The 14,085-nt window shown below is 33.0% G+C and overlaps 3 protein-coding genes across 3 annotated transcripts; 2 read left to right on the top strand and 1 right to left on the bottom strand.

The window, feature by feature from the left end:
- The first annotated feature begins 191 nt into the window (after nucleotides 1-191).
- LOC134273779 (transmembrane protein 17B-like) lies at nucleotides 192-3,096 on the top strand. The gene is made up of 3 exons (XM_062755995.1): nucleotides 192-297; nucleotides 389-502; nucleotides 2,629-3,096. The coding sequence occupies exons 1-3, from the start codon at nucleotides 226-228 to the stop codon at nucleotides 2,905-2,907; spliced, it is 465 nt and encodes a 154-aa protein (XP_062611979.1). The 5' UTR covers nucleotides 192-225; the 3' UTR covers nucleotides 2,908-3,096.
- A 399-nt stretch (nucleotides 3,097-3,495) lies between these two features.
- LOC134273778 (serine/threonine/tyrosine-interacting-like protein 1) lies at nucleotides 3,496-7,968 on the bottom strand. Its single transcript, XM_062755993.1, has 9 exons — nucleotides 7,776-7,968; nucleotides 6,268-6,329; nucleotides 5,887-5,989; nucleotides 5,559-5,627; nucleotides 5,274-5,341; nucleotides 4,940-5,088; nucleotides 4,547-4,644; nucleotides 4,280-4,392; nucleotides 3,496-3,869 (listed from the first exon to the last, which is right to left on the bottom strand). The coding sequence occupies exons 1-9, from the start codon at nucleotides 7,879-7,881 to the stop codon at nucleotides 3,738-3,740; spliced, it is 900 nt and encodes a 299-aa protein (XP_062611977.1). The 5' UTR covers nucleotides 7,882-7,968; the 3' UTR covers nucleotides 3,496-3,737.
- A 180-nt stretch (nucleotides 7,969-8,148) lies between these two features.
- Nucleotides 8,149-13,263, top strand: LOC134273777 (malate dehydrogenase, mitochondrial-like). The gene is made up of 8 exons (XM_062755992.1): nucleotides 8,149-8,307; nucleotides 10,422-10,674; nucleotides 10,948-11,057; nucleotides 11,245-11,376; nucleotides 11,586-11,690; nucleotides 12,133-12,204; nucleotides 12,417-12,569; nucleotides 12,872-13,263. Exons 1-8 carry the CDS (start codon nucleotides 8,236-8,238, stop codon nucleotides 12,995-12,997), a joined length of 1,023 nt encoding a protein of 340 aa, XP_062611976.1. The 5' UTR covers nucleotides 8,149-8,235; the 3' UTR covers nucleotides 12,998-13,263.
- The last annotated feature ends 822 nt before the right edge of the window (nucleotides 13,264-14,085 follow it).

Raw genomic sequence — 14,085 nt, 5'->3', positions numbered from 1 at the left:
TTACATTTAGTTGGGAATGTATAAATATTAAGGGGGGCGGGAAGGGGGTTATTTATTCAATATTTGAGATTGGGCCATTTTACAGGGGTCGGGCATTGAGGATATTCATCTCTGTTTCATCAAACTTAATAACATATTTATATGTACATATTGTGAGATTTCTAAATTTGACTGCTTTTTGTCTAATTTTCAGGCAGTGAATATGTCACAAATCTGCCTCTTCAGATGGCCCTGTATTTTAATGCTTTCTTTTCTCCCTTCTGGCTGGTGGCCACCCTTGTCATATTTGAAGTAAAAGTAAGTATTTTTCCCCCATTTTTATTTACTGATGATGATGATGCAACATTGTTAAAATTTTAATCATTGTTGAATAATTTCTTTTTTTCAGTATTCCACATTATCAACACTGTACGCAATCATACTTATCGCCATCTACATTGTCTTTACCATCATAGAGTTTGTCAGACTATATTTAGGATTTCTGGGAAACTTAACCGAGAGGGTAAGGAAAAAAAATTGGATTCGAAGTGCTTCATTACATTAACAAGATTAATTTAATACAGGTACATGTAACCTAGCATGTATATTCTCTGGTAAAGATGAATGTTATGTAGGCATTCTTTTCAGTTCGCCAGAGCTGAAAACTCAAACCAGCTTTTCTGATCACATTTTTTTCGTGTCTGTCTGTTCATCCATCCCTCTGTAAACCTTTCACAGTTACAACTTCTTCTTTAGAACCATTTGTCCAGCTTAAACCAAACTTGCCACAATTAAAGGAGTGAGGGGAGATAATTAAAAATTAGAGATTTTTTTTCTTAATATTGTTTAAGAATCAATCTTTTTCTCAAGAACTATAGGGTAAACAATTTTAATCTTACACGAATCCTTCTTTACATCGTGTTCATTCAAGTTTGTTCAAATCATGACCTCCAGGGGTTAGGTGGGGCCACAATAAGTGATCAAAGTTTTACATAATGATATTTAGGAATCGATCTTTGAAAGTCTTCGCAAGAACAGTAAAGCCATGATTAGTCGTATAAATAAGGAAACATCCTCAAGCAGTGTAAATTATAGTGTTCAGGTGAGCAATGTGTCCCATGGGCCTCTAATGAATTGGAGCAATATATCTTCTCTAAACAAAAAAGAATAGTGTGGGCCTATACCACTTTTATTGATAAAATGCACTTTGGATAGATATGATTTAAAAAATTATGTTTCTGTTTGATTTATTACTAGCATACATGTCTTGTAACATAACAATTTTATAACAAACCTAAGAAGGGTTCCATTTTTAGCTCTACTGGTCAGAGACCAGAAGAGCTTATGCGATAGTAATGCGTCTTGCGTCCGTCCGTCCGTCTGTCTGTCTGTCTGTCTGTCTGTCCGTCTGTCTGTAAACAATATTTCAAAACGCTACTCCTCCTACAATTTTAGTCTGATTTCAATATTACTTGGCACACAAGTAGACTACACTAAGATACATAGAATAGTGCATCGATTTTTGATTTCGATGAAAGGTGTTGCCGTGGTTACTAAAAATAGAATTTTCTGTGAAATTCCTTAAAAACGCTACTCCTTCTACAGTTTTGGTCTGATTTCAATATAACTTGGCACACAAGTAGACTACACTAAGATACATAGAATAGTGCATCGGTTTTTGATTTCGATGAACGGTGTTACCATAGTTACTAAAAATAGAATTTTCTGTGAAATTCCTTTAAAACGCTACTCCTTCTACAATTTTGGTCTGATTTCAATATAACTTGGCACACAAGTAGACTACACTAAGATACGTAGAATAGTGCATCGGTTTTTGATTTCGATGAACGGTGTTGCCATGGTTACTAAAAATAGAATTTTCTGTGAAATTCCTTTAAAACGCTACTCCTTCTACAGTTTTGGTCTGATTTCAATATAACTTGGCACACAAGTAGACTACACTAAGATACATAGAATGGTGCATGGGTTTTTGATTTTGGTGAACGATGTTGCCATGGTTACTAAAAATAGAATTCTGTGTGAAATTCCTTTAATACACTTCTCCTTCTACAGTTTTGGTCTGATTTCAATATTACTTGGCACACAAGTAGACTACACTAAGATACATAGAATAGTGCATGGGTTTTTAATTTCGATGAACGATGTTGCCATGGTTACTAAAAATAGAATTTTCTGTGAAATTCCTTTAAAACGCTACTCCTTCCTCAATTTTGGTCCGATTTCAATATAACTTGGCACACAAGTAGACTACACTAAGATACATAGAATAGTGCATCGGTTTTTGATTTCGATGAACGGTGTTACCATAGTTACTAAAAATAGAATTTTCTGTGAAATTCCTTTAAAACGCTACTCCTTCTACAGTTTTAGTTTGATTTCAAAATACGTAAGTTGGCACACAAGTAGACTACACCAAGATACATAAAATAGTGCAATGGTTTTTGATAAGTACAAACCAGTAGAGCTACAGTCTCGACAGAGACTTCTGGTTATCCTTTTCATTGTGCATGGACACATATATTTATTAGGACAAATTTGGTACAGATTTATTTCTCTGTTCAGTCATTTGCCACATTAGGCAAACTGATACCAGAGGTTTTCTAATCAATCCTCTCCGTTTCTCTACAGGTTCCTGAGTTAGCTGGCTCCTGGTTGTTAACTATATTAATACAGTTGCCATTGATAATGCTGCTCCTGTTCAATGAGGATGCCATCTTACTTCCCTTGGAGAGAGCTGTACATATTGTGATGGCTTTATTTGTGGTTTTTGAAGTAGTTTGTGGATATTTCGCTATCAGATTCATGGTGGATTATCAAGTGACAAAATTTCATCTAAAACAATTTTCAGACTTGGAAAACTTGCCGGATAGTGACTACTGGCAGGATAGATATGAATCCTACACGTGATACCTTCACCCCACAGTGTCCCCACCCATAAGTTACTTGTAAATTCGTATGTTTTAATGATATATGCAGCATATCTTTAATAAATGTAAATATTGTACAATTTAAAATAATGCAAGAAATTTGTGATATATTTATGTTCATGTATTTATTATTTTGTAGATATAATTCGGATACTGTGATTAAAAGTTAGGAATCTCATCCACAGTAATACATTTGTTGGATTATTTGTTGAAAGTGTAACAAAAAAGGCAATTTAAGTACAAGGGTACTCAATGACCAGGAAAAATATGTGTCGTTAATGTATTGATGCCTTTTGCTATCATGCAAAATGGATATTTCCAAAACATTTTATAACATCTATGTAGGCTGTATACATCTAGGTCAGGAAATACTGTTGGGCTTGTTTTGGAGACTATTTCTTGATCTGACAGCCTAATAAATAATAATTTTGACTAAAAGGTTAAAATGTTTAGGTCAGTGCCCCTCAACAGTGTGTTGGCTGATTCAGATGTCGACCTGCAGGTAGTAAAAAACCGAGTAGTAATCACATGACTTGTGCAAAGGTTTCATAAGTAAAACATCAAACTATAAACAAAAATGATTAATTTAATAGTTTGTATTGTACAATTTACCTTCATACACATATTATCATAGCATTAAATTTGATATCTTTATTCAGAAGTTCAAAATAATATAAATAAATTAAAAGTCCTTATCATAAAATGTAGGACAGAGCAACATGTGAGTGGACTTGATATCATAGTTCAAATGAATTGTCTTGTTTTACTGTTACTTCAGTAAACTCAATGCACCATGGGGAAAAAGGAACTCTAGAAATGAGGGTCCTCAATATTGGTCTTTTTTCCTCCTAACACCGCCTCCTCCCATTGGGATAGCTGTTCAATAAAACCTCTGTTTGGTCGGATTGTTTTGCAGCATTTCAGAACATGATCATAGGCTTCCTATAACAAATGGAGGAAACATTACTCTGCAATATTATAAACAGTCCAGTCCCATTATCAAGAACTCAATGGGACCAAGAAAAAAACTGAGAGATATTCAAGATACATTAAGAATGTGTTCTGGACTTGGCAAACCTCTTATAATTCTTAGATTGCCACAGTACAGCAAAATCAAAAACTAAATCAGTCTGCATATGTCTACACATTAAGTGGTTCTGATTATACTGCTTAAAAAGCACTGCCCCCAGTCTTAGTGATTTTCAAAATTAAGGAAAACAATTGCATGTAGGGGTACAAAATTGATGATACTGATAACCCCTACCAGGCTCTATGACTTCATCATTAAGTACTTTATACTTTCAGCAAAAGCAGAGTATCTTCTCTGTGACAAATTGCATTTACTGACTCACCTGAAGAGTCCATTTGAATTTGTAAATGAGATAAGCCAGAACAATAGTGGCACTCCGGCTGATTCCTAGGTTAGAGAATACTAACACAACCTCATTTTTGTCTTTGTGGGTATCTGAAAAAAAAAAAATTATAATTCAGATACATTTTAATTACTGTGGTACACATACCCGGTACTTTTATTCTGTAAAGGGAAATCAACACATTGTTCAGTCAATAATGGTAAATTTTCAGGAAAAAAAGTCAGAATATAAATTAACATTATTTACCAATAAATGTACAGGCAGTTTGGAATTTGCTATAGAGGTCTGCCTCATTATCATCTTCCACCTGAATGTGGAGCAAATGTGGACCAGGGTCTGAAAAACTTTCAAGAAAGAAAATATTTTTTATAATATATTTCAACACTGTAACAGTACCTAAAATTCAAGAAATCGGAAGAGTTATCTCCCTTATAAATAAAATGAAACTTATTGCAAGTAATAATTATGAACAGGAGTTATGTAATAAATTCAAACTTCATGTATATGTATACATATAATTCATTACATATCAAATGTATGTGATTTTTTGATTTGTTCAAATGTGTAGAAATTGCCATGTTTTTGACCTAATGGATTTAATTGGATATTCGAGCATTTTTTTTTTATTGAGAAACTTACAAGGTTTCTGATTCCACACAACAGTTTACATGTCCTTTCACTTTTAAGTCTTTCTGGATGTATGGAGCATTTCCTTGCCTCCAGTTTCCAAGATACAGAACCCCTGGCATGATTTCTGTTGGGTAGGGTTTCAAGTTGTCATCCATCTCCTGCCAAAAAGGATTTACTGTCTCAGTATGTGTTAAATCTTTTCAAATCAAGATATTGGAAAAAGTGTAAGCACAAGAATTTTACAAAAAAGATTTCTCTGCCAAATATGCTTGGAATGAGTGTTGTTTTCAAAAAAAAATTAGGTCAAATATTTAACTTATAATTATAAATGTATTTGGCTCACCCTTGGCATAAACATAATCTTTTGAGTCCGTAAAAATGGGTAGAGTGCTGAAAATTCTTCATATCCACCTAATAAAGAATGTTTGCTTTTAAGATATTTTTTAGGAATATCTTTTCAGAAATACCGGTACATGTATATTGAATATGTCATCAACTACAATATCATATTTAATCCATATTAATTTTAACACTGCGTCTAATCAATGTATTGCAATAAGATACAGCAGTATTTTTATATCATGATCTCAAGATGCAAATGTGCAGTGTACTGTTTATAAACACATACCTTTCAGAATTTTAACTTTGTTCCGACTACCCATGTCCCAGAGCATTCTTCCACAGTCTAAAGCAGGTGCTAGAGAATGAATGCAAACAATTTATATTTATTATTGTAAATATTTAGTTTAAAAAAATGAATTATTTACACTCAAACTAAATGTATCTGATAAGACTGAGGCCACTGTATTTATATTTTATTTGAAAATATTTAACAACTCAAATACTTGATTTTCAAGACTATATTTCAGAGGGAAAAAAATATAAATATATCTGAATATTTTATAAATATAATTCACAAAAAGACTTCCATAAATTTCAAAACATGTTTATCTTACCCTCTGGTTCTCTTAATGTTGAAGTATTACTGTCGTACACCACAATATTCTGTTTACATTCTAATTCAGCATCGTAGGGTAACACGAAATAACCATCTTCATTCTACAAATACATTGTAAACAAAGGTAATAAAAATACACAGAATCTAAATGTCTGGGATTCTTTTGTATTATCAGTCAAGGGATTGCATTATAACTATATTTTTTCTCATACAATTAAGAAAAAAAATTTGTCAGAAATTGACAATGAATAAGACCCTTGTAGCATATTTAATTCTTTTGATGCATTGTAACTACAGTTCATAAAGTTCAATGTAAAATAGAATTCTTTATTGATTTTTAAATTTATGTAATAATTTATTAAAAGTCATTTAAATTTACCTTTGGCACCTTTTTAGCAGTAACAACATGGCTTTCATTGTATTCATTTTTATTTCTTGCATCTAAAATTACAATTGATCAATGATCAGATTACCACATGTATTAAGTTTACTACATTTATTAAGTTTATCAGTACATTTTCATCATAATTTGCTAACTATAGTTACATAAAAACATCTTCGCTAGCCAAGGGTTTCTGAGGAGAGTAGCATATCAGAAACCCTTGGCTAGCGAAGATGACATAAAAATGGCTTAAATAAAAAATATACACATATACATGTATAAACTTATTCTTAACCTATAATTATAACAGCTGAGAAAAAAAAATACAGGACATTTTCTTTGTAGGATAGTATTTGAAATTATATTTCTTTCTCTCTCTCTCTCTCTTTTAGCTGGGGCTTGTTAAAAGACCAATGGCAATTGCAATAATCTATGCCCTAATGCCCTTTTATCAAAATTTTAATTTTAAAAAGCAATGTAAAGAAATCTACTACACTGTACATTAACTACTTCATATTCAAATTTAAACTATTCTGAAACCAAAAAAAAATGTAGAATAATTTTGAAGTTTGTCTACTTGTCTTTTAATATCTAACAAGTTGACACACATGTCCAACAAGTTATTATTATTTGAGAAGTAGACTTAATTTTCTAACTGTCAATTAGCATAGAGCTGAACAAAAAAACTTTGGTATCACAAACATTTGATATCTCAAATACCATGGATATGTTGAAGTGATGTAGAAGTCCAGTAGCATTTTTTAAATTACCCTCAAAATCTCAATTCCTTGGATATCTCAAAGGTTTTTCTTCCTCCATTTGAGTTCAAAATAACAAAATATGATTGTAATTTTCTGACAACACAAATATCTGACAACTTGATAGCTGCAGAAACTGTAGTGTTATGATTATGATTTTATATCTAAGTCTTTGACCATGATGCTACAGATCTCATAATGCAAATACATCTATTGTGCATTTTACTACTCAACTATATGTTTAATCTATTTCCTAATCCATTATAATTGTCTGTAAAGACCAATAAACTACCTGTGTTTGATTTTTCTGCCATTTGACAAAAAATATACAGGATGGGTATTTAGGAAAATTAATTAGGTGTATATATATATAGTGAAAGGTGGCTGGTTGTCCAATGCTGAAAAGTAGAGAAATGCTCCCAAACATGCACAGAAAATCTTGTACCATAAGTTGTACAATATTTGCATTACAGGATCTGTAGCATTATGGTCAAAGACTTAAATATAAAACCATAAAGCCTCTCAAGTTCTGCAGCTAATATCTGACAATACCTGACAAGCCATTATTAACTGACAAGCCAACACGAATGCATGACAAGTCCTCTTATCAATGAGAAATGATTATATGTATAAGTTTCAGACAGAACTGTCTACTACTAAGATGTTTTGTTGATTTGCTAATTGTTATATCCATTTGTCATATTTATTTTGTTGATTGTCATATATATATATGTTATATACACATACCCATTAACAGCATATAATTAGGATCAGTTAGATTAGAGAAAATCGTTGCCTGTTGAAGCATGTTGTACATCTCTGTTGGTTCCAGTAACTCTAAACCTTCCTCCATGGTGTTTTACTATGTAAATATGTTTACAACCTAACTCGTGTGTGCATGCGGCGGATCACTGTCTTTGTAAACACTTCCCTACGCTTACACTATATAATTCTCTATTAAAACTCATATTTACTTTTTTTAAAAATAAGGATTTCAACAGTATTTATTTCAAAGTGTTTAGAGGGTTTAATTGTAAAAAATGAATAACTATTTTCATTCATTTTCTTTCAAAAAGCAAGTAAATGAATTTCTCGTTGTCAAGAGCGGCGTAATAATTAAGCGCTTCCGCTCATGCGCTCTCACTCAACGTGTACATCCTGTCATTTGGCCTTCTGATAGAGGACACAACAAATCAGCAGCAGAAACATGTTTTCCAGAGTCGCAAGACCCTCATTAGCAATTTGTTCTTCAGCAAGGAAGTTTTCTTCATCATCACAAGTAAGAAAATTGTATGCAAACATTATCACAGTAAAATTCGGCTGCAAAAAGTTCCGGTTCAATGAAATTACATGTTACAGGTACACCGTGTGTATGATACTTGCATTAATTACCTTGCTTTAAATGCTCACGTTGTATAAACCACTGGAATATGATGTAATTTACTAAATATTTATTGAAGTATAGGCATACAAGGAAAGAGTCATAAGTACTAACACTGCGGAATAAATTAAATGACCTATGGATATCTTACTTTTTTTCACATGAGTACAGATTCAAGCACTTTAGAGCAAAACCTTAAGAATCTTCTAGATGCAATAATGAGGACGGCATTAGGGACTCTTCTGAAAAAAAATTCGGTGGTGTAATAAAACATCAGAAATAAATAAACATTTTAGGGTTCAACCCTGCACTGATCTAATTCTTGTGAAGGGCCTTGGCACAGCTACTTTATGGCTCATATACAGGTAACTCTCGATGCCTCAAAGTCCACGGGACCGAGGAAAAACTTCAAGAGATCAAGAGTCCGGAATTTTCTGGGTTTGTGTGGCAGGTTTTAAAATTAGTCTTACTTGATGTAATGATTTTCATGCAGTGCTAACTTTTCACACGTGGTTTTTATAAAACAGCGATATGATTTCGTATTTTATATGAATATTTATTAATCTGAGTAAAGCTAAAAATGTACATTGTCATTTTATTTTTTTATTCTTTATAATATGGACATCATACTACGCATTCGTTATATGAAAACAACATTTTACAGCGCCGTGTGGTACATAGCATTGTGTTTTTTCCAAACATGTGCATTGAACAAAGTTCTGTAAGTATTTGTCCAACAATAGTCGTCATATTGACACTGAGGCTGTTTCTGGATTTTCATATTTCGTTAAACTTTGACACTGACTCGAAATAAAAACTAAATTTACCAGTGTTTTCCCTTGATTTTAAAGTAAAGAGTTAAAGATCGATTGTTACAGGCTAAGGTTTGATATTAATGAACAGAACTATGTTAACCTTACAACAAATTTTGATTTCTAGGCGTCATTTTTATCAAACGAAGCAGTCAATTTGGCGGTCAGCCGGTTCTTAGGGAAAACACTGTTTTGATAAGTGTTTCGTCTTGTAATTTGCAATTACAATTTCTTGACTTTGCGTTTCTAAATTATCGTAATACAGTCGATGATAATTATTTTAATAGCATATAGGCAACATAAGATTAATTAAAAATCAATTATCACTTTGCATTATAAGTGTCACCTGAATAAACATCCCGTTTCACGAGACCCGCGTCTTCTGTCTGGGGCCATTAAATGTCCAGGTAAATGTGCTAATTATGTAACTTGTATACACATCGCCACTTCGAGGTATCGAGGGTAAATTTCAATAGAATATGCATAGCAGGACTGCATTTTGACTTCGAGGGATCAAGGGTTTAGAGAGATCAAGAGTTCGAGAAATCGAGAGTAAATTTGCTTAGTTATGTAGGGGAAAAAATTGGGACCAGAGACTCACTTCGAGTGATCAAGAACTTGGAGAGTTCGAAGTTCGAGCCATCAAGAGTTACCTGCCATGTACATAATGTAGCAAAACAGCAATTCCACTTTGGTAGAGTTTTGGAAAACCAAATAAAGTTGCATGATACCCTCTAGACCACATTGTTCTTTTTTATTGACGATAAAAGGTTGGCATTAATGTATAGATGCAGACTTAACTTATTTTAAAACTAAAAGGATTGAAACCAACTTAACTACTTTGCAGGATGTAATGTACCCATTATAGACATTCATTATGTAATGAAAGATAAAACAAAATCCTTATTCATTACACACATATCCTAGTACATTTAAGTTCATTTTAAGAAATGAATAACAAGGAACAAGGTTGGCAAAGAAACTTGGTTGGTGACTTGATAAAAAAATACGTAACATTCAAGATTTATCAATTTATTTAGGGTGCATGTCCATAAACTCCCATACTACCAGATATATCCACAAAACATGGGGTATCCTATATGAGCTTAAAATTTGTTAGGAGAAATACCCCAATTTTGACATACTCTGTTTTTTTATGACATACATATAGCTCATCATTTTATCTTTTTATATATCTAGAATAATGCCAAAGTAGCAGTACTTGGAGCATCAGGGGGCATTGGTCAGCCTTTATCACTCCTCTTGAAGAACTCTCACAGGTTAACACATCTGTCCCTCTACGATGTAATGCACACACCTGGAGTAGCTGCAGATCTGAGTCACATTTCAACAAAAGCTAAAGTTACAGGTCACTTAGGTGAAGAACAGCTCGCAGATGCTGTAAAAGATGCTGATTTAGTTCTCATACCTGCTGGAGTCCCAAGGAAACCAGGTATAAACTATAATTGATCAAATAAAAGTTTGTTCTAAATGTTTGATTACAACCCAAAAAATTTGCCAATGTAGATAATCATGTACAGGCATAAAGACTAAACATCAAGGAAAAGTTTGGATAATGCCAAAAATCCTGCTGAATTTAGATCCATGACTCAGCAGAGTTGCTTATTGTTGAAAATATTTTATAGGCATATGAACAAGAAATCTTACATCTGAGACTGAATGATAGTAGTTTAGTTTTATTTTCTACATGTATCTTGATCATTAGGAATGACCAGAGATGATTTATTCAACACAAATGCTGGAATTGTCAGAGACCTTTGCAGTGTCACTGCTGAAGTCTGTCCAAATGCTATTTTGGGAATTATTACAAACCCGGTTAGTAAACATGTAAAACTTACTAACTTCTTTATTGCAAAACAGTTTTCAATGGGAGACCTGTAAAATGTGCAATTTTGTAGGTTTTGGTCACCTTCATTCCTAACAAAAGCTCACCCTTTGAGGTACTTTCATAAAAGGGTCACATTAAATAACTTTAAATGCTTCATATTCTTTATAAATGTAGGTTAACTCAACTGTACCAATTGCTGAGGAAGTATATAAAAAGAAAAATGCATTCAATGAAAACAGAATAAACATTTTTGGTGTCACAACATTAGATGTTGTTAGAGCCAACACCTTTGTAGCTGAATTAAAGGTAAGTTAGATATGAAGCTGTTTTTTGTATTTTCAGATATTGTCAATTTAACATTCTATGCCTTGTTTTCAATTGAAAGCTAAAAATTAAAAAAAAAAAAAATTAAATCAAAGGCAATTTTCTTTAAAAATTCAGTAAAGCATGGACAATAAATCAATTTGATAACTCTGAGAATCAGAAGGTAATCTTGATATTGATTCCTTTTACAGGGGCTTGATGTAGATAAGATTAATGTCCCAGTCATTGGAGGTCACAGTGGGGTAACTATTATTCCTCTCTTGTCCCAAGCCACACCAGCAGTAGCATTTCCACAAGTAAGTGATACACAAACTTAATAGTTTACTTATGTTGCCAAATGCTCACAATACCTGTAACATTGATAGAAACCAGGATTTTCATGTTGAATTCTAATCAAGCTAGAAGAGCTAAAGATTTAGTTTCAATAATATTTTACCAAAAAATGTAAACTAGATTCTGCATATTTGGTGGAAATAAGTCTTTGACAAGTTGACAGATTTTGATTGTATATATAAATAATATTCAGAGTATATGACATTTTACTTGATTTAGTGAAAGCTTCTTTCTGTCAAGGCTAATAAATGTCAATTTACAGTTATTACACCATAAGTAATGTCATTAAGAAACGGGGTCAGCATGCAATCAGAGACAATATACATAATGATATGCTCTCACATTTCAAGATTACTTATGATAGCTTCACAAATACTTAACTTGGGTATTTATTGTTTCTAACAGGAGGATAGGACGAGGTTAACAGAGAGAATACAGAATGCTGGAACTGAGGTTGTAGAAGCCAAGGCTGGAGCTGTGAGTAACTGATGTATTAAATGTACCTGTTAGGCTTAGCATTTGCTCTTTATGTCATTCATTCAAAAATTGAAGGTGTTGTATAATGCTCTTTACATGCCATCTTTTGAAGCTTTCATAGAATTTCACACAAAAATTTTTTTCAAATAAATAGAATTTAACTTAGATACAATGTCAACTACTTCTTTCTCTAACAAGATCTGTGTTGACAGGGATCAGCTACTTTGTCGATGGCGTTTGCAGCAGCTAGATTTGCATACAAGTTCCTGGATGCCTTGAATGGTGCTGACAACAAAGTTGAATGTGCATACATCAGGTCCACAGAGACCCCAGCGGCTTACTTTGCCACACCACTGCTTCTAGGGGTTAGTACTTGTAATAAACATAAGGAATAGTTTATTATTAAGAAATGAGTAGTTACCAAGTTATACTATGTAACCTGGGATGGGACAGTTTATAGTTTATAAACCACATAGTGGTAAAAAGCATGAACTGACCATACCTAGACTAAAACAGTACATGTACATGTATTCTATTTAGATGTTTTGTTCATTACATAGAATTCCACATGTTTATCACAGCTCCAATCAAAATCTTGTAAATTATTTATATGTGTATATATTTTTTAGCAAAAAATTATAGAATGCTTTAATTTCCTTTTCTTCAGAAAAATGGGGTGGAAAAGAATCTTGGAATCCCTAAAACAATTGAATATGAAGCAGAGTTAATAGAAAAGGCTATGCCAGAATTACAAGCCAACATCAAAAAGGGAATTGACTTCATGAGCCAGTAAAATTGGTTGGAGCTGAACAATTGGAAATCTCTATAAGAAAAGCTGATTTATACATATATACAGTATCAACATCTGACGACTTATGTGTCTACGCCAAATTGATAGTGCTGTTTATCAAGAAAATTACATCTCCACTTTGCAATCATGTATTTTGCTGTTAAGAGAGAATTTTATTTCTGTGTACTAGGAGTTGGAATCCTTTACACTCATTGTTTAGTGTAGGATTTTGTTTTATAATTTTGAATGAAAGACATTGTTACATTTCATGCTTTGGTTAACTTGTTTGTTATACATTGTAGCTAGCTTTGCTCACAGAAGAGGCACTTGATATATTGATTATCTTCAATAGCACAAAAAATACTGTTTACGGTTATTTTCGCCCCGTGTTATTTTCGCCCTTTTGTACTTCTCAACAATTTTGCATCGTTTTGAATTCGCCCAGTCACTGTTCTGTTTCAGATTTTATACTGTGTTATTTTAATTCCTCCTGTTTTAAATTCACCCTCATGTGATTAAGGCAAAAGGGGGAAAAATTAAACGGGGGCGAAATTTTCCCTGTATACAGTATTCACAAACCTACCGGAGCCGGAAAGTAGGTCATCTTTTGAAGGAGAAACTAGAGGTACTGTGAGCAATGAGCTCACCAAATGATACCCCCGCCTCCTATATCGTTATAACTGATGACAAAGTCCATGTTTTGCCGTGGCCGGGACACCCAAAATATGTGTCAGATCAAAAAGTAAAATAGGAGGTGCACAATGGCAATATGTAATAAAGATTCTGTGAAAGTTTCATTAAATTTCACTCAGTGGTATAAAAGGAGTTGCGGATAAGAGATGGGTACCCTAAAGCGTAACAGACGGAAGGACGGACAGACGTACAGACGGACGGAATTAACGATTACTATATACCCTCCCGCTTTTCAAGCGGGGGGTATAATAACGTTATAATACCATATAATCTCCATTAACAGACACTTGAAAAATTGTGAAAAGGGGGCGGTTATTTTGGTATTCTCTTTAATATAATATTTATGTCATATTTCAACTTCAAGAAATCATTTGGGGAAAAAAAAAATTCAGAGAAAA

Source organism: Saccostrea cucullata, unplaced genomic scaffold, assembly GCF_032062105.1.
Source record: "Saccostrea cucullata isolate Sc308-1 unplaced genomic scaffold, CSIRO_AGI_Scuc_v1 ctg19347, whole genome shotgun sequence".
NCBI lineage: Eukaryota > Metazoa > Mollusca > Bivalvia > Ostreida > Ostreidae > Saccostrea > Saccostrea cuccullata.
The sequence above is the reverse complement of the archived record's forward strand: the minus strand, read 5'-3'. Positions and strand labels throughout refer to the sequence as shown.

Bases quoted from the DNA above. Each gene is read 5' to 3' on its own strand.
- LOC134273779 (XM_062755995.1), top strand. From the start codon at position 226: ATGGCCCTGTATTTTAATGCTTTCTTTTCTCCCTTCTGGCTGGTGGCC. The intron at 298-388 runs GTAAGTATTTTT...TCTTTTTTTCAG, and splicing joins TTGTCATATTTGAAGTAAAA to TATTCCACATTATCAACACT. The intron at 503-2,628 runs GTAAGGAAAAAA...GTTTCTCTACAG, and splicing joins TGGGAAACTTAACCGAGAGG to GTTCCTGAGTTAGCTGGCTC.
- LOC134273778 (XM_062755993.1), bottom strand. From the start codon at position 7,881: ATGGAGGAAGGTTTAGAGTTACTGGAACCAACAGAGATGTACAACATG. The intron at 6,330-7,775 runs GTATGTGTATAT...TTGTAATTTTAG, and splicing joins TAATTATATGCTGTTAATGG to ATGCAAGAAATAAAAATGAA. The intron at 5,990-6,267 runs GTAAATTTAAAT...ATGTATTTGTAG, and splicing joins CTGCTAAAAAGGTGCCAAAG to AATGAAGATGGTTATTTCGT.
- LOC134273777 (XM_062755992.1), top strand. From the start codon at position 8,236: ATGTTTTCCAGAGTCGCAAGACCCTCATTAGCAATTTGTTCTTCAGCA. The intron at 10,675-10,947 runs GTATAAACTATA...CTTGATCATTAG, and splicing joins TGGAGTCCCAAGGAAACCAG to GAATGACCAGAGATGATTTA. The intron at 11,058-11,244 runs GTTAGTAAACAT...TTATAAATGTAG, and splicing joins TGGGAATTATTACAAACCCG to GTTAACTCAACTGTACCAAT.